Here is a 17,977-nt window from a genome sequence, read left to right on the forward strand (position 1 = left end):
TCAGAAATGTGAAACTTTATAGACAAAACTGAGAGGTAAATCATTAAAAATAATAATTTATTAAAACATAAATTATTTCCACTTAACATAGTTGATTTTTTTTAAATTGCAGTAGTTTTCCATTTGTGAGAGACTTTCTTATACCTTGAACTGTTCAAGAATCTGGACTGTATTTGTAAACATGCTCTCTGCTTTGAAAAGATCAGTGTTGTTAAGATAATCCACAGGAAGGGTCCCCTGCAAATAATAAACATTGGCTTAATCTTACCGTTAAAAAAGCTCAGGCTAGTCATAGAAAACAACATAGACTCATAAGGAAGCAATAAAGATGAGAAATATAGAAAAATAAATTACTAGAATATTTAAGGAAAAATCCTCTTTAAAGCCATAAGCCTTTTTAAATGTTCTATTATTTTTCTCACAAACTAGATGTAGTACAGTAAATAAAGCAAAAAAGATGAACTTAGTTCAATAAAAACTAACATTATTGAAAGACTACTATGTGGTAGGCACTGAACTAAGTGTCTTACACGTTACCTCATTTAATTCTCACAACCACATGAAATAAGACGATTATATTCTCATTTAAGATGACAGAACTCAAACATGAAACATTAATTTACCAGAGGCCACATTGTAGTAAATAGTGGAGCTGGGATATGAACAGACATTCTTTCTACTCTGTATTTTTTTAGTGTCTTTATTGTCCAATTCTTTTAGTGACATCTAAAGAAAAATTAACATCAATCCTTCTCAAACTCTTTGAAAAAACAAAAGAGGAAGGAAGACTTCCTAACTCATTCTATAAGGCCAGCATTACCCTAATACCAAAACCTGGTAAAGATACCACAAGAAAACTACAGACCAATATCCCTTATGAACGTTGCTGCTGCAGATACAGATGCAAAAATCCTCAAAAAAATAGTAGCAAACCAAATCCATTAGCAAATTAAAAGGATTATATGCCACAACCAAGAGGGATTTAATCCCAAAAATTCAACTATAAGAAAGTCAATGTAATACAACACGTTAATAGAATGAAGGAAAGAAGCTAACACACTGGCAAGTAATGAGATAAGAAAGAGAAAGTAGAAATCTAAAGTGTAATTAGTAATTAGTCCAGGAAAAAAAAATGGATAATCATAGTCAAGAAATGGAGATAACAAATAATATTCAAAAAGTCAAAAGCCAAAGTGATGGTCAAAGCCAGGAGGTCATCATGGAATCACTAAACCAGAACAAGGCAGCGTATCAGTGGGTGGAGAAATCACTGAGGTGGATTACAACCAGTGTACTTAAAAAAAAAAAGGCGAAATATGAAAAAGTGTACTACACATAGTAAGAGTAAGGACTGTTCTAAGAAACGTTTGCTTCAGTTTTACACACGCACATGACTATAACAGCTCATGTTTACTTGGAGTTTCTGAATTAGATGATTAGAGTTAGTAAATTGGATTGAGCTAATAAAAGAGGCTGATTGGGATGGATATTTTTTGTTTGTTTCTTTTCTGGCTTTTCAGCATACAGTTCCCATTCTTAACATTTCCTGCTGAGAAATCTTCCCCGCTGGATATAGCATGGTGGGTCTGTAATGAGGAACTCTACCTTCCCTTATTGAAGAGCAGATAAATGAGCCAGATGAGGCCTCTCAAATGGCCACAGCCCAGCATTTGACTCCTGCAAATCAAGAAATAGAAACTGAACCAGGTGGTCCTATACGGTCTCTATAAGTTGGAATCGACTTGACCGCAGTGGGTTTGGTTTTTGGTTCAGAGCCTCCAGGGTTCTCTTGGTTCCTGCCTATTTCCAAGCCTATTTTTCGAGTGCCTCTTTGATTTAGCAAATTACCAATATCTTTTCAATAAATTCCCCTTAAATGGTCTCAGTTTCTGCTGCTTGCAGTCAAAAAATTATTATACATTTTTATCACCTATAATTAGAATAAAATGGTTTTTTATAAATTAGAATACAAAGATATAAATCTATATCCTATTTTAGAAAATAAAACATTGCCAAGAAATATTATTAGGCTTGCATTCCATGTCTTAGATTATGATACATTTACAATTACGAAGTTTACACATTGAAACGAATATATGGGAAAATATAGTTCTATATGTAAAAAAGATTACACAGAAATAAATACATATTAAAGTGTAACTTTTACTGTGTAATACTGTTTGTGATAATAAAATTTTAATCCTTACCACTGAATTAAGGGGAAAGGGAACTCCAATAAGGGAAGTCATCAGTGGTGCAATGTCAACCTACAAACAGAAAAAGTTCAATTCTAAGAAGTCTACCAACTTGAATAAGGAAATTGAATAATTAATCTAACTGTATTTTGGAACATAACCATGATATTTCTTATAATCCATTACCTTCAAAACATTTATTTAACACACAGTAGATACTGAACTCTAAAAATGTGTCATGCTAGAGGTATATAAACTTAAAAAAAATAATTTTGAAAGAATTAAGAGTCCTAAATGTAAAAGATGCTATAACAACAACAACAAAAAAAAAAAACCCACACATCTGTCAGTTTGTCTTCCTATGGGGGCTTGTGTGTTGCTGTGATGCTGGAAGCTATGTCACTGGTATTTAAATACCAGCAGGGTCACCAAAGGCAGACAGATTTCAGAGGAGCTTCCAGACTAAGACAGGCTAGGAAGGAGGATGCAGCAGTCTACTTCTGAAAAGAATTAGCCAATGAAAACCTTATGAACAACAGGGGAACATCGTCTGATATAGTGCTGTAAGATGAGCCCCTCTGGTTGGAAGACACTCAAAAGATAACTGGGGAAGAGCTGCCTCCTGAAAGGAGTGGATGTAGTAATAGTTTCAGGACCTTCATTTGTTGATGTGGCACAACTCAAAATGAGAAAAAACAGCTGCAAATATCCATTAATAACAGAAACATGGAATGTATGACGTATGAATCTAGGAAAATTGGAAATCATCTGAAATAGAATGGAACGCATAAACATCGATAGCCTAGGCATTACTGAGCTGAAATGAACCGCTATTGGTCATTCTGAATCAGACAATCATATGGTCTACTATGCCGGGAATGACAACTTGAAGAGGAATGGCATCACAGTCATCATCAAAAAGAACATTTTGAGATCTATCCTGAAGTATAACACGGTCAGTGATCAGATAACATCCATATGCCCACGAGAAAGACCAGTTAATACAACTACTATTCAAATTTACACACCAATCGCTAAGGCCAAAGATGAACAAACTGAAGATTGTTACCAATTTCTGCAGCCTGAAATTAACTGAACATTCAATCAGGATGCATTGATAATTACTGGTGATTGGAATGTGAAAGCTGGAAACAAAAAAGAAGAACTGATAGTTGGAAAATATTGCCTTGGTGATAGAAGCAATACCACAGATCACATGATAGATTTTTCATAAGACCAACGACTTCTTCATTGCAAATACCTTTTTTCAGTAGCATGAACAGCGACTATACATGTGGACCTCACTGGATAGAATACACAGGAATCAAATGGACTACATCTGCAGAAAGAGTTGATGGAAAAGGTCAATATCATCAGTCAGAACAAGGCCTGGGGCCTGCTCATATGCAAGTTCAAGTTCAAGTTGAAGAAAATTAGAATAAGTCCACAAGAGTCAAAGTATGACCTTGAGTATATCCCTCCTGAATTTAGAGACCATTTCAAGAATAGATTTGAAGCACTGAATACTAATGACCAAAGACCAGACAAATTGTGGAAGGACATCATACATGAAGACAGTAAGAGGTCATTAAAAAGACAGGAACAAAAGAAAAGCCCAAAAAGGATGTAAGAGTCTCTGAAACTTGCTCTTGAACACAGGGTATCTAAAGCGAAGGGTAAAAATGATGACTTAAAAGAGCTGAAGAGAAGATCTCAAAGGGCGGCTTGAGAAGTAAAGTATTTTAATGAAATGTTCAAAGACCTGGAGTTAGAAAACCAAAACAGAAGACCACACTTGGCATTTCTTAAGCTGAAAGAACTGAATAAAAAATTCAAGCATCTAGTTGCAATTCTGAATGATTCTATGGGCAAAATATTGAATGACATAGGAAGTACCAAAAGAAGATGGAAGTAATATACAGTCACTGTACCAAAAAGAATTGGTCAATGGTCAACCATTTTAGGAGGTACCATATGATCAAGAACCAATGGTACTGAAGGAAGAGGTCCAAGCTTCATTGAAGGCATTGGTGAAAAACAAGGCTCCAGGAATTGATGGAATACCAATTGAGATGTTTCAACAAACGGATGCATCACTGGAGGTGCTCACTCATCTATCCCAAGAAATTTGGGGTATAGCTGCCTGGCCAACCAACTGGAAGAGATCCATATTTGTGCCAATTATAAAGAAAGGTGATCCAACAGAATGTGAAAATTATTGAGCAATATCATTAATATCACAGGCAAGTAAAATTTTGAAAGATAATTCAAAAGCAGTTACAGCAGTACATCGACAGGGAACTGCCAGAAATTCAAGCCAGATTCAGAAAATGATGTGGACCCAGGAATATCATTGCTGATGTCAGATGGATCATGGCTGGAAGCAGAGAGCACCAGAAAGATGTTTACCTATGTTTTACTGACTATGCAAAGGCATGCAACTGTGTGGATCATGACAAATTATGGTTAACATTGTGAAGAATGTGAATTCCAGAACAGTTAATTGTGCTTATGAGGAACCTGCACATAGACCAAGAGGCAGTCGTTTGAACAGAACAAGGTGATATTGCATGATTTGAAGTCAAGAAAGGTACGCATCAGGGTTGTATACTTTCACCACACTTATTCAGTCCATAGGCTGAGCATATTAATCTGAGAAGCTGGATTGGAGGACCGGAAGAAGACTCATTAACAACCTGCAGTATGCATATGACACAATCTTTCTTGCTGAAAGTGAAAAGGACTTAAAGCACTTAACTGATGAAGATCAAAGACTACAGCCTTCAGTATGGATTACACCTCAACATAAAGAAAACAAAAATCTTCACAACTGGACCAATAAACAACATTATGATAACTGGAGAAAAGATTGAAGTTGTCAAGAATTTCATTTTACCTGGATCCACAATCAACTTCCACGGAAGGAGCAGTCAAGAAATCAAGCGACGTATTGCACCGGGCAAATCTGCAGCAAAAGACCTCTTTAAAGTGTTAAAAAGCAAAGATGTCACTTCAAGGACTAACGTGCACCTGACCCATGGTGCTTTCAATCACCTCATAAGAATGTGAAAGCTGGACAATGAATAAGGAAGACCAAAGAATAATTGATGCCTTTGAATTATGGTGTTGGCGAAGAATACTGAATATACCATGGACTGCCAGAGGAATGAACAAACTTGTCTTGGAGGAAGTGTAGCCAGGGTGCCCATTAGAAGCAAGGATGGAGAGATTTCGTCTCACATACTTTGGACAAGTTATCAGGAAGGACCAGTGTCTGGAGAAGGGCATCGTGATTGGTAAAGCAGAGGGTCAGTGAAAAAGAGGAAGGCCCTCAATGAGATAGATTGACACAGTGGCTGTAACAATGGGCTCAAGTATAACAATGATTGTAAGGATGGCGCAGGACCAGGCAGTCTTTTGTTCTGTGGTACATTGCGTCGCTATGAGTGGTAACCAACTCACGGGTACCTAACAACAAACAACTATCTGATTATGATCCAGTCTGTCGATGAGTAAGAGATGTTCTTGTGATGTAGACTTCATTTATTCCTATCCTTTGATAATGATTTGTTTTAAATTAACAAATTGATAATGATTTATTTTAAATTAACAAATTGAATTGGTATTCTGATTTTTATATATTTTCTTTCTCTTGGCCAATATGCTTCTATCCTGGGAGAAGAATTTGTTCTTGTTGTTCTGAGAAAAATCAGCTTTCTGCAACTGCAGGCCTGAAGGTAAGACCCTAGACCTTAGTTTAAACACCAGAGTATGGAATGTCAGCTGATGAGATGACCTGAAGAAGGCAGGATATTCCTGCCACTTTTGGAGGCCACATCCCAATGATACCGTGCCTTCTACAAATGTGAAGATTATTTTTGGTTAAGTAGTATATCTTCAACAATGACAATTTTGTGCTTCATTTTAAGATAATACTACCAGTCTAACTTCATTAGGCTGACAACGCATTTTTCTGTATTAGAAGGTTTCTACCTGAGCAATCTATACTCTGGTCACTTATTTCCCATTGTACTTACAAGGCAAGATTGGAATTAAAGGTACAAAAAGTATTAATAAAAAGAACAAAAGTAACTGACATACTACAAGGAAGAAATTCATAACAGGGTTTTATTAGATCTGTGTTTAAAGTACCCACACAAAGCAACCAAGACAAAAAAAATCACAGAAATATAATAGTCATGCTAATTTAAATTTACATAACAGTTCTGTAATTATTCTCTATTCCTTGGAGCCAGTCTTCTGCTTTTAATTTCACTTGAGGCTATTTTATTACGCCACAAGAAAAATTACTTGGCCTAAATTTTTGTGTTAAAGTATTCCCCTTAGCAACTGAAATGTTGTATTCTTCACTATTATTATTTTTACACCTATTTTCACAGACACCTTTTCTAACTTCCCTTTGGAAGACAGAATTAAATTTGAATGAGATTAAATTGGACATGGATACCTGATTGACATCGAGCCTCTTCCAGTTCTCCAGTTTCCATTCTGAAAGACACAATCAGACACAAGATCTGATGATAAGGATTTTAAAAAGAATGAGTCATTTGATAATTAGGGAGTTGTCAACATTTAATGGAAAACATAAGTATTAGAAACATTTCTGTCTTTCAAGCCAATGTTTACTGGAAACATTTCTGTCTTTCGAATATAACCCGAAACCTAAACCCATTGCTGTTGAGTCAATTCCAACTCATAGTGACTCTATAGGACACAGCAGAACTGCTCAATAGGGTTTCCAAGGAGTGGCTGGTGGATCAAACTGCTAATCTTTTGGTTAACAGCTGAGCTCTTAACCACTGTACCACCAGGGCTCCTTTGAATATAAAAAAAATAAATAAAATTTATTTATTTTTATTATTGAATATAAAGGGTGTTCTAAAACACAAAGATGTAAAATTTTAAAATGGAATTTTAAAAAATTGTCTGCAAACAATGGACACAGGAAATCCAGGTAGAAAGGAGGAATGTGTGGTCACAGTATAGGGATAGCAAGTAGAGTCACATAACAATGTGTGTATAAATTTTTGTATGAGAGACTAACTTGAGCTGCAAACTCTCACCTAAACCAGAATTTAAAAAAAAAAGTCTGAAAATAAATATATGGTAGTTTCTGTGGTAGTTCATTAAATGTTTAAAATGCTCATTCGAAGATAAACATCTCAAAATATCAAAAGGTTAAGGAAGGGAAGATGGAAGGATACAGTCAAATGCACAATAATAACTGTCAGCATGAGTGTAACTAATTACAAATCTGTTCCAGAGAGTTATTAAGTCACTCCAAAGAGCTTTTCTTTTTTCTGTAATGGCAGTTGCTTGCAAAATACTTAAAATTGTAGCTGTGATGTTCCTACAGTCATTAACCCAAACAGTCATTAACCCAAGAGTGCTAAAAAACTATATTCAGTTACTATTAACACTGGCTTTAAAGATAACATTTTCTTATTTCTCTCTATATAAATTCAGATATTTTAATAAACAGTCACCAAAACAAGTGATTATGAGAGACCATGTCTTGATTTAAAGGAGCCCTGGTGGCGCAGTGGTTAAAGGGCTCAGTTGCTAACTGAAAGGTCGGCAGGTGGAACCCACCAGCTGCTCTGCAGAAGAAAGATGTGGCGATCTGCTTCCGTAAAGATAACAGCCTTGGAAACTCTGTGCCGCAGTTCTATTCTGTCTTATAGGGTTGCCATGAGAATTGACTCGAAAGTAACAAGTTTTGGTTTGGGTCTTGATTTAATGGCTTTAGGATATATCACTGTGTTAGTCTGCTGTGACTCCTATCACACATCACCACAAACTTGGTGGCTTAAAACAACAGAAATTTATTCTCTTATAGTTCTTGAGGTCAGAATTCCACATCGAGGTGTCAGCAGGGCTGCACTCCCTCAGGAGACTCTAGAGGAGAATTCTTCCTCACCTCTTCCAGTTTCTAGTGGCTCCCTGCCTTCCTTGGCTTCCTTAGCTTGTGGCCACGTCACTCCAATCTCTGCCTTCATCTTCATACCACGTTCTCTATGTATCTCTCGTATGCGTCTCTTATAAGGACACTTGTCTTGTGATTTAGGGCCAACCCGGATAATCCAGGTTGAGCTCATCTTGAGATCTTTAACTGAATTAAAATGGCAAAGACCTTTTTTCTAAATAATGCCACATTCACAGTTTCCAGAGATTTGATGGGAACATATCTTTTAGGGATCCACCCCCATTACAATTACCAAAAAAGTTCTAAGATATTTTAACAATAAATTTTCCTTTAATAAGCTAGTAAAGTTTAAAAATATGTCCCTGGTTCCACTGAAACATGATTATAGAGTAGATTCTAATAAAAATACCTTTAAAAATAAATTTAACAATGACAAAAAGACAACCCAACTAAAAAGGGGGCATAAAGCTTGAATAGACTTTTCTCAAAAAAAAAAATATATATTTACATACAAATGGCCAATAAGTACATCAAAGATGCTCAATATCATTAATCATTAAGGAAATGCAAATCAAAACTACAATGAGATACTATTTATTGTTAGCTGCTGTGTAGTGGGCTCCAACTCATACTGACCTTATCCATAAAGGAACGAAACGTTGCCTGGCCCGGCACCATCTTCATGATCTGTTGGTATGTTGGAATCCACTGTTGTGGCTATTGTGTCAATCCATCTCACTGAAGGTTTCCCTTGTCCACACTGGCTCTACCAACCATGATGTGCTTTTCTAGCAGCTGGTCTTTCCTGATGGTGTGTCCAAAGGAAGCAAGCCAAAGTCTCACCATTCTCCCTTCTAAGCAGCATTCTGATTGTACTTTTTCTAGGACTGATTCATTTGTTATTCTAGCAGTCCACATTATATTCAGTATTCTTCACCAACACCACATTTGGAATGCATCATTTTTCTTCTGTCTTCCTTTTTCATTGGCCAGCTTTCCTGTACATATGAAAAGACAATGGCTTGGGTCAGGCACACCTTAAGTCATCGAAGTGACATCTTTTAGAAGCTTTAAAAAGGTTTTTTTGCAGCAGATTTGCCCAATGCAATACCTCATTCCATTTCTTTAGTGTGCTTCCATGGACATTGACTGTTGATCCAAGTAGAATGAAGTTTTTGACAACTTAAATTTTTTTGTATTTATCATGATGTTATTTATCTGTCCAGTTGTGAGAATTTTCATTTTCTTCACGTTCAGGCGTAATCGATACTGAGGGCTGTAGTGTTTGACCATCATCAGTAAGTGCTTCAAGTCGTTTTTATTTTGGGCAAGCAAAGTTGTGTCATCTGTATACTGTAGGCTGACTATCAGTCTTTCTCCAATCCTGATACTGCAATCGTCTTCATAAGGACCAGCTTCTTAGATTATTTGTTCAGCAGGCAGACTGAATAAGTAAAGTGTAAAGATATAATCCTGATGCACCTTTTCCAATTTTGAACTACGCAGTACCCCCTTATTCTAATCAGACATCATCTCTTGATTTACGTGCAGGCGCTACGTGAGCATATTTAAGTGTTCTGGAATTTCCACTTTTCATAACGTTATCCATAATTTGTTATGATCAACACATCCGAATGTCAATAAAACACAGGTAAGCGCCTTTCTGGTAGTCTCTGCTTTCAGCCAAGATCCATCCAACATCAGCAAAGATATCCCTCATTCCACATCCTCTTCTGAATCCAGCTTGAACTTCTGGCAGCTCCCTGTCGATGTATAGCTGCAGTTGTTAAATATCCTCAGCAAAATTTGAAAATACTAAAACCAAAAAAAAAAAAAAAAAAAATTCTGTCGAGTCAATTCTGAGTAATAGTGACCCTACAGGATGGAGTAGAACTGCCCCACAGGGCTCCTAAGACTGTGAATCTTTACGGAAGCAGGCTGCCATACCTTTCTCCTGCGGAGCAGCTGGTAGGGTTGAATCGCCAACTTCCTGTTAGCAGCCAAATTGTTAACCACTGCCCCACTAAGGCTCCTTGAAAATACTAAATACTAAAGACAGGGCAAATATCAGTTGTGACTTATGTATGATGGCTCAAGCTGATAGTTTTTGGAGGTAAGATCTGTCTAAAAGGTTTTCTCTAAATCCCAATAATAATAAAGCTTATGAAGAAAAGGAATAGTATCACTTATACTTGCATTTTCATAAGGAAAATAATGACAGCTATATACTATACTTTGACCTGGATATTATAGTATAAACAAAATCGTATGAACTACACAAAAGTATTGCATAGAAATAATAATGACACAAATACACAAGTGAAGGACTTATGAGTATAATTTGAGTAAAAATTTGACTTTTTAAATTAAAAATACTTGGTCTTTATTTAAAAAGTTACACTTTACAAAAATGATAAAGACATACCTTTCAAAAATGCATCATCAAATTGCTGAGCTGACACTCTTTGGGGATGCTTGATTCCAGCTCCCCAGATTACAAAAGGAGTTAAAGTCTCTGAAGGATGACCAGCTCCGTGGGAACCTACAAATAAGACACTAAGAGGAATAAGACAAGTATACAAAAGTTAACTTGCACCTAAATATTCCTTACTCATTTTAAAAAATGTTTTAAACAGTTAACCCGTATTTAACCAACCCTAGCCACCATGCTTCCAAATGCTTACAACTTTGTGATACAATTAGTTTGAAAATATTCCCAGAAAGCAAGTCAGAGCATCAAACAAGCAATAACAAAAATAAAAAAGCAGAATGTCTGCTGAGTTCCTCTGGCTGACAAAAGAAAAATAAGTAGCTTTACATGTATTTCTCTTGATTTGTTACTGTGATTAATATAAACTACTAAATCCACTTTATGAACAACATACTAAAAAAAAATTAAAAAGCAGTAACATTACATGGATATAAGCACCACTTTAAAGGTCTTTTCTCTGCTCACACGTAGGAAAAGTCATTTATATTCTTATAAGGCAAAGAGACCTTTAAAATGTTTTTGGAATATAGAGAACACCATAAGATATTATAGAAGGATGTAAAAGAAGGTCATGGCATACTTATAAGCTGAAAGACTCTAAAATGTAAAGATGTCACTTTCTATCAAATTAATTAATTATTTTTAACGTACAATAAAATTGCCCGTTGGAAAATGTTGAAGAAGTTGGTGAGGGTTGATAAAGTGACTTTAATTTTAATGCGGACAAGAAAATAGCAAAGAATATTCAAGAAGTTTTTAGCTTTTAAAGCTAAATAATAAGGGGAGATTTTGTCCTACTTTTTTTAGCTGTGAATATGTACTTTAAAGCTATAGTAATTTTTAAAAGGGTCCTATTAGTGTTAGAAATGCCTCAGATATGAGGGAACAAGACAGTTCACCTAGTAAGCAAAAAATGAGCATATAGTACTTAAATTAGTAACAAATAATTACAACTACATACAAGTGGTTAAATATTTGGAAAATAATTACATCCAATTCACATTTATGTAGACTAAATATCACAGTAAATTTCTAAAACATTGAAAGGTTAAATTACGAAAAATAAAAATTATGAGAATAGACAAGAATATTTAAAGAATCTCAAAATTTTAAGAATCTTTAAAACAAAGAACAAGTTACAACAAAAGAGCTCAGTAAGTTGCTACACTAAATAAATACTTTAGCACATGAAAAAATCATTAACAAAACTAAAAGATAAAGCCAAAATGCTATGACAAAGAGTTAACAGCCTTAATACATATTTAAATATCAGTAAGAAAAATGCTAATCCCTTAACCGAAAAAAAAAAAAAAGGGCAGATAGCACAAATAGGCAATATAGACAAAAAATAAAAATTTAGATTACAAATTCAACTTCTCTGTTAACTAAAATGCAAATTGAAATAGGAGGACACATTCTCCCGTATCAAAATGATAAAGATTAAACAAGATTATATACATTGCTAGAAAGAGTACAGTAAAATGGTCACTAAACATGGAATATAAACTGCTTCAGTCTTTCAGTTAAGCCGTGAGATGTGAAAAAAACCCTAACCAAATCCGTTTCATGGGGACCCTATAGGGCAGAGTAGAACTGCCCTGTAGGGTTTCCAAGATGTCATCTTTACACAATGAGGCTGCACCATCTTCCCCACCCCACCCCCAGGAGCTGGTGGGTTTCCAGAGCTTCAAACCGGTTTGTTCTGGTTTGAACCCCTGCTGAGAATTTGCATTTCTAACAAGTTCTCAGGCAATGCTAATACTGCTGGTTAGGGACCAATTCTGAGAACTACTAGTAGAGCAGCAGTTCTCAAAATTTATTATACATAAGAATCATATGGCGGTCTTGTTAAAATGTAGATTCTAATTCAGTGTATCTGGGGCAGAAATGCATATTATCAGCAGGAGTTAGAACTGAAAGGAACTGGTTCCAAGCCCTGGTTGGATGCACCAACCTTTCAATTAACAGCCTAGTGCTTAACCACTGTGCCACTAGGGCTCCTTTGAAGTGTGAAAAATAATTCAGAATTTTCGTATACTTTAAGTTGTTGCTGTTGTTATGTGTGTCCAGTCGGTTCCAACTCATAGTGACCCTATGTACCACAGAACAAAACACTGCCCGGTCCTGCGTCATCCTTACAATCCTTGTTATGCTTGAGCTCACTGTCGCAGCCATTGTGTCAATCCATCTCGTTGAGGGTCTTCCTCTTTTGCGCTGACCCTGTACTTTACCAAGCTTGACATCCTTTTCCAGGGACTGATCCCTCCTGACAACATGTCCAAAGTAGGTAAGACACAGTCTTGTCACCCCTGCTTTTAAGAACCATTCTGGTTGTACTTCTTCCAAGACAGATTTGTTCACTCTTTTGGAAGCCCACGGTATATTCAATATTGTTTGCAAACACAATTCAAAGGTGTCAATTCTTCTTCGGTCTTCCTTATTTATCGTCCAGCTTTCACATGCATATGACATGATTGAAAATACCATGGCTTGGGTCAGGCGCACCTTAGTCTTCAAGGTGACATCTTTGCTTTTCAACACTTTAAAGAGGTCCTTTGCAGCAGATTTGCCCAATGCAATGCGTCTTTTGAGTTCTTGACTGCTGCTTCCATGGCTGTTGATTGTGGATCCAAGTAAAATGAAATCCTTGACAACTTCAACATTTTCTCTGTTTATCATGATGTTACTTACAGGTCCAGTGGTAAGGATTTTTGTTTTCTTAATGTTGCGGTGTAACCCATAGTGAAGGTTGTTGTCTTTGATCTTCATTAGTAAGTGCTTCAAGTCTTCTTCACTTTTAGCAAGCAAGGTTGTGTCAACTGCATAATGCAGGTTGTTAATGACTCTTTCTCCAATCCTGATGCCCGGTTCTTCTTCATATAGTCCAGTTTCTCGGATTACTTGCTCAGCATACAGATTGAATAGGTATGGTGAAAGGATACGATGCTGATGCACACCTTTCCTGACTTTAAACCATGCAGTATCCCTTCATTCTGTCTGAACAATATTTGGAAAATAATTACATCCAATTCACATTTATGTAGACTAAATGTCAAAGTAAATTTCTAAAACAGTGAAAGGTTGATCTATGTACAGGTTCCTCATGAGCACAATTAAGTGTTCTGGCATTCCCATTCTTCGCAATGTTATCCATAATTTGTTATCATCCACACAGTCGAATGCCTTTACATAGTCAATAAAACACAGGTAAACATCCTTCTGGTATTCTCTGCTTTCAGCCAGGATCCATCTGACATCAGCAATGATATCCCTGGTTCCATGCCCTCTTCTGAAACCAGCCTGAATTTCTGGCAGTTCCCTGTCAATATATTGCTGTAGCTGCTTTTGAATGATCTTCAGCAAAATTTTGCTTGCGTGTGAAATTACTTATATTGTTCGATAATTTCGGAATTGGGTTGGATCACCTTTCTTGGGAATAGGCATAAATATGGGTCTCTTCCAGTTGGTTGGCCAGGTAGCTGTCTTCCAAATTTCTTGGCATAGACGAGTACTTCCAGCACTGCATCCGTTTGTTGAAACATCTCACTTGATATTCCATCAATTCCTGGAGCCTTGTTTTTCGCCATTGACAAAGTAGGTAATTCTAATTCTAGGACTGTATCCTAAAAATAACAATGCATATGATTCCAGATGTATGTGCAAAGGTATTTATTATAATATCATTTATAATAGTGAAAAACAGCAAACAACCTAAATATGGAAGTCATTGGTGATATTCACCAACTATTTCTATTCCCTGCCTTTCAGGCACAGGGGAGGACTGCATGCACCCCACCGATTTGAAGGTGATCTTGTGACTTGCTTTGGCCAGTGGAGTGAGAGCTGAAGCGATGTTTGTCAGAGCCCATGCACTCTGGGCCACATGCCCTCCACTGCTGTAGTCACCATAAGAGCATGTGCTGAAATGGAACTTCTGTCAGCCTTGATGCCTGGGTGACTCCAAAAAGCCAGCCCCGTGCCTGCGCATTCTGAATAAAGTCGGGTGAGCGAGAAATAAATGTTCGTTGTGTTAAGCCACTGATATTTTGAGCTGCCTGTCGCTAAGGCATGAAATATTGGATCCTGACTAACACACACCATAGCAAACAATAGGGAAGGAATTTTAAAAATACTTGTATGGAGGGCAAATATACTCTAATACACATATTAAAATAATGCTTTCATGGTTATTTGATAACATGGTTAAAGGATCAAAATACAATAGAAAAAAACCTGAAACACCAACTAATCTAACATGCAGATAGATACATTGAGTATCTAGGAAGTATACCTATATACCTGTATACTCTCTTTTCCTGAAAGGAAGGAAAGAGAAAAAGAAGCTGGCCACCTGACTTCTATAGAATATGTTCAGCAAAATGGTGTTACAGGAGTCTAGAAGCTGGGGTGCCCTGGAAGAAGCTAGAACCAGGGTGACCTCTCTGGCATGAGTGGGGAACATGGAGGAGATGTCATCACAGCAAAAATAGTGCCCAAGGCAGAAAGAAGAGGGGAGAGCTCCTTTGGGCCGTAACCACCCATGCTTGAGGCAAGCAATTTAGGCCAGGTCTGTTCTAGAAAGTAAGGAAGGGTCTCTGGTTCCATTTCTTCTAGGCCACTTTGGCTGCCCTACCTTAGAAGCCTTTTATAAGGCGGAATCTAGGTGACTAGAGTTCTATATTGTGATTTGGGAACCCGGAACTAACCTTTGCCTCATTTTGTTTTCTCTGCACACATTGCATTTACCTTGGAAATCTTACAGGGAGCACAGGACCTCTCAGTAATACCGTCTTAATATCACTTCCTTTTGACACAACTTACAACTCCAGGTATTTAAATTACGGCTAAAGTTTATTTTCTTCTCTGTAACTTTCTGTTTTCTGAATGAGAGTACATTCGTTTCATAGTTAGAAAAAAGATCCTTAAAGCAATATCAGTCCTTTTTTTAAGCTAACATTTTAATCTTACAGTCATGATGTGCTTGATGTCAGAAAAAAGCACTGCACATACTAAGACACGTAGTGCTCACAAGCCACATACTTTGCTTGCTGTCTTTACTTCTACTTTAACTATAAGCTACATAACACCTAAAGACAGGCTAACCTGAGTCTGTCATTCCATGGTCAGAGGTAAAGATAAATGTGGTTTTCCCATCATTTCCATAAAAATGTTTAAATATGGACACAATTTCTTTCACTCCATCATCAACCTTTTTAATCGTGTCCTTGTATTCTCTGTTTAAAAAAGAATAGAAAAGCAAACTAAATTGTACTGCTTTGGAGAAATCAAATTTATTCAACATGGACTCATTACATTCAAAGGCAGTAACTCCTAAAATGCTTTTAGATTACATCTGTGATGTTTTAAAACCAAAGCTCTTTAAATTGTTGAAAATAAAACATTTTTGCTTCATTTAAAGAAGAAAAAGAACTTAAAAGAGCTTTCAGAGTTGGGATATAAGGAAAGTACTAATTAACAAATACATTTCTTTGAACTATTTTTAGTCACAAATGCAATAATAAAACAATTTTTAGTTTCATGTTTCTCATAATACAAATTGTATTGTTTTTGTCACATTAATAGGTTAGTATCATCCTTTCTAGTGTAGAAAATTTTCATCCCTTAAGTTGTTTGTGATATAAAATATAATGCAAGTTTTGAGCAAATTATATTTATGCTTTCTGTACAGTTGAACAACAGTGCCCATACAGTTTGCTATGAATTCCATCACTTGAAACAGCGCATAATGTCAAAGAAGGGGAACATGAAGTACTCATTAATAACACCGGCAGCTGCGCCAATAGGATTTACTGTTATAGTCAGGCTGATCTAAACTACTCTAAATAAATAAAAATGTATCATATAGATTCCTCCTTGTTTTTTTCTTTTGGTCTGAATAATGAAAAAAAAAATGCTGCTATATATAAGGAAATCCTGGTGGCAAAGTAGTTAAGTGCTGCGCCTGCAAACCAAAAAGTAGGCAGTTCGAATCCACCAGAAAAAAAAAAAAAATTGGGCAGTTCTACTCTTTTCTATACGGTTGCTGTGAGTCGGAATTGACTCGACAGCAATGAGTTTTGTATTTTGTTATATATAGAGTAGCACTGATATATGGTATTTTAAAAGGAGCCCTGGTGGTGCAATGGTTAAGTGGTCGACTGCTAACCTAAAGGTCAGTGATTCGAACTCACCCAGCTGCTTCACAGGAGAAAAGACCTGTGGATTTGCTCCTGTAAACATTAACAGCCTAGGAAACCCTAAGAGGCAGTTCTATTCTGACCTACGGGGTTGCTATGAGTTGAAATTGACTTGGAGGCACACAACAACAACAACAACTGAAATATAGTATTTTAAAACTGTATGCAAATACTTGCTAGATACAAACATTGATGAAAAGGAACACAGAAGGAACAGGTAATTATATCTTTTTGTGATATAAAGTTTAGCACCATAAAAATGCTTTTTATTTCAAAGATTGCTGAAAATATCTCTAAAATGTATAATTTTTTTTTTGTCTTGATAAATGATTTGGAATATATATACAAGATAAGTTTTACTTATAATATGCACTCTGGCTTAAGCATATGTGATTTTAATTACCACGTAATATTACTTCTCATATAATTGATCATTGAACCCCTATTCTAGATACATGACAGTAAAGCTATTTGCTATATTAGTTCAGTTGTCATAATTACAAAAAAATCATTAATGTTTTCAAAAAATTCAAAGACACCTGTTCCCCTCAAGAGACCAAATTGAATATAGCATTAAAATTACCTCGATGATGGTAGGTACGCATTTCCAATTGTGTCTATTTCTACTAAATGCAAGAAAAAAACTATTTTCTCTTCATTTAGTTTAGAAAACAAAGACTGGTTGTCTTTGGCAGCATGAAAGAAGTCCTATATGTAAAAAATTAGTTTTAAAAATTTAGTACATTTATTTTGTTAAATAATAATATTGATACAAACATTAAATTTATACATAACTATAAAAAAAATTTTTTTTTATAAAATGAATTACCTTAGATTATTTAAATTTGTCCTCAGGGACTACTGAATACAAACACGTTGTTTACATTTTGACATTTGTGCTCAAATAATAAGCAAGTTTGTGTTACTACTAGGTCAAAAAACAGGAGTTGTAGAAAGGGGATCTTGATTTTATGAAGATCTATAACATTGTTCACTCAGTATCTAAGTCCATAAAACACAGAAGAATAAAGATGTATTCTGGCAGGAGCCAAAAATAAAACAGTAATAGTAGTAACATTTTAAGGATGCATTATCATTTTTTGAATATATTCAGAGCTGGACCACTTCTCATTGGCCCATCTGCTTC

At 35.9% G+C, this 17,977-nt stretch overlaps 1 protein-coding gene across 1 annotated transcript in view; it reads right to left on the reverse strand.

Annotated features, from left to right (window-relative positions):
• The window catches only part of LOC126085124 (GPI ethanolamine phosphate transferase 1-like), a 99,798-nt gene that overhangs the window by 55,554 nt on the left and 26,267 nt on the right, over window positions 1–17,977 (reverse strand). The window contains exons 6-11 of the mRNA XM_049900147.1: window positions 17,414–17,538; window positions 15,737–15,867; window positions 10,568–10,684; window positions 6,664–6,704; window positions 2,208–2,267; window positions 145–237 (exon numbers count right to left, since the gene is read on the reverse strand). Of these exons, the coding sequence (XP_049756104.1) occupies window positions 145–237; window positions 2,208–2,267; window positions 6,664–6,704; window positions 10,568–10,684; window positions 15,737–15,867; window positions 17,414–17,538 (567 nt within the window). The remainder of the gene's footprint in view (window positions 1–144; window positions 238–2,207; window positions 2,268–6,663; window positions 6,705–10,567; window positions 10,685–15,736; window positions 15,868–17,413; window positions 17,539–17,977) is intronic.

Source organism: Elephas maximus, chromosome 11, assembly GCF_024166365.1.
Source record: "Elephas maximus indicus isolate mEleMax1 chromosome 11, mEleMax1 primary haplotype, whole genome shotgun sequence".
NCBI classification, from domain to species: Eukaryota; Metazoa; Chordata; class Mammalia; order Proboscidea; family Elephantidae; genus Elephas; species Elephas maximus.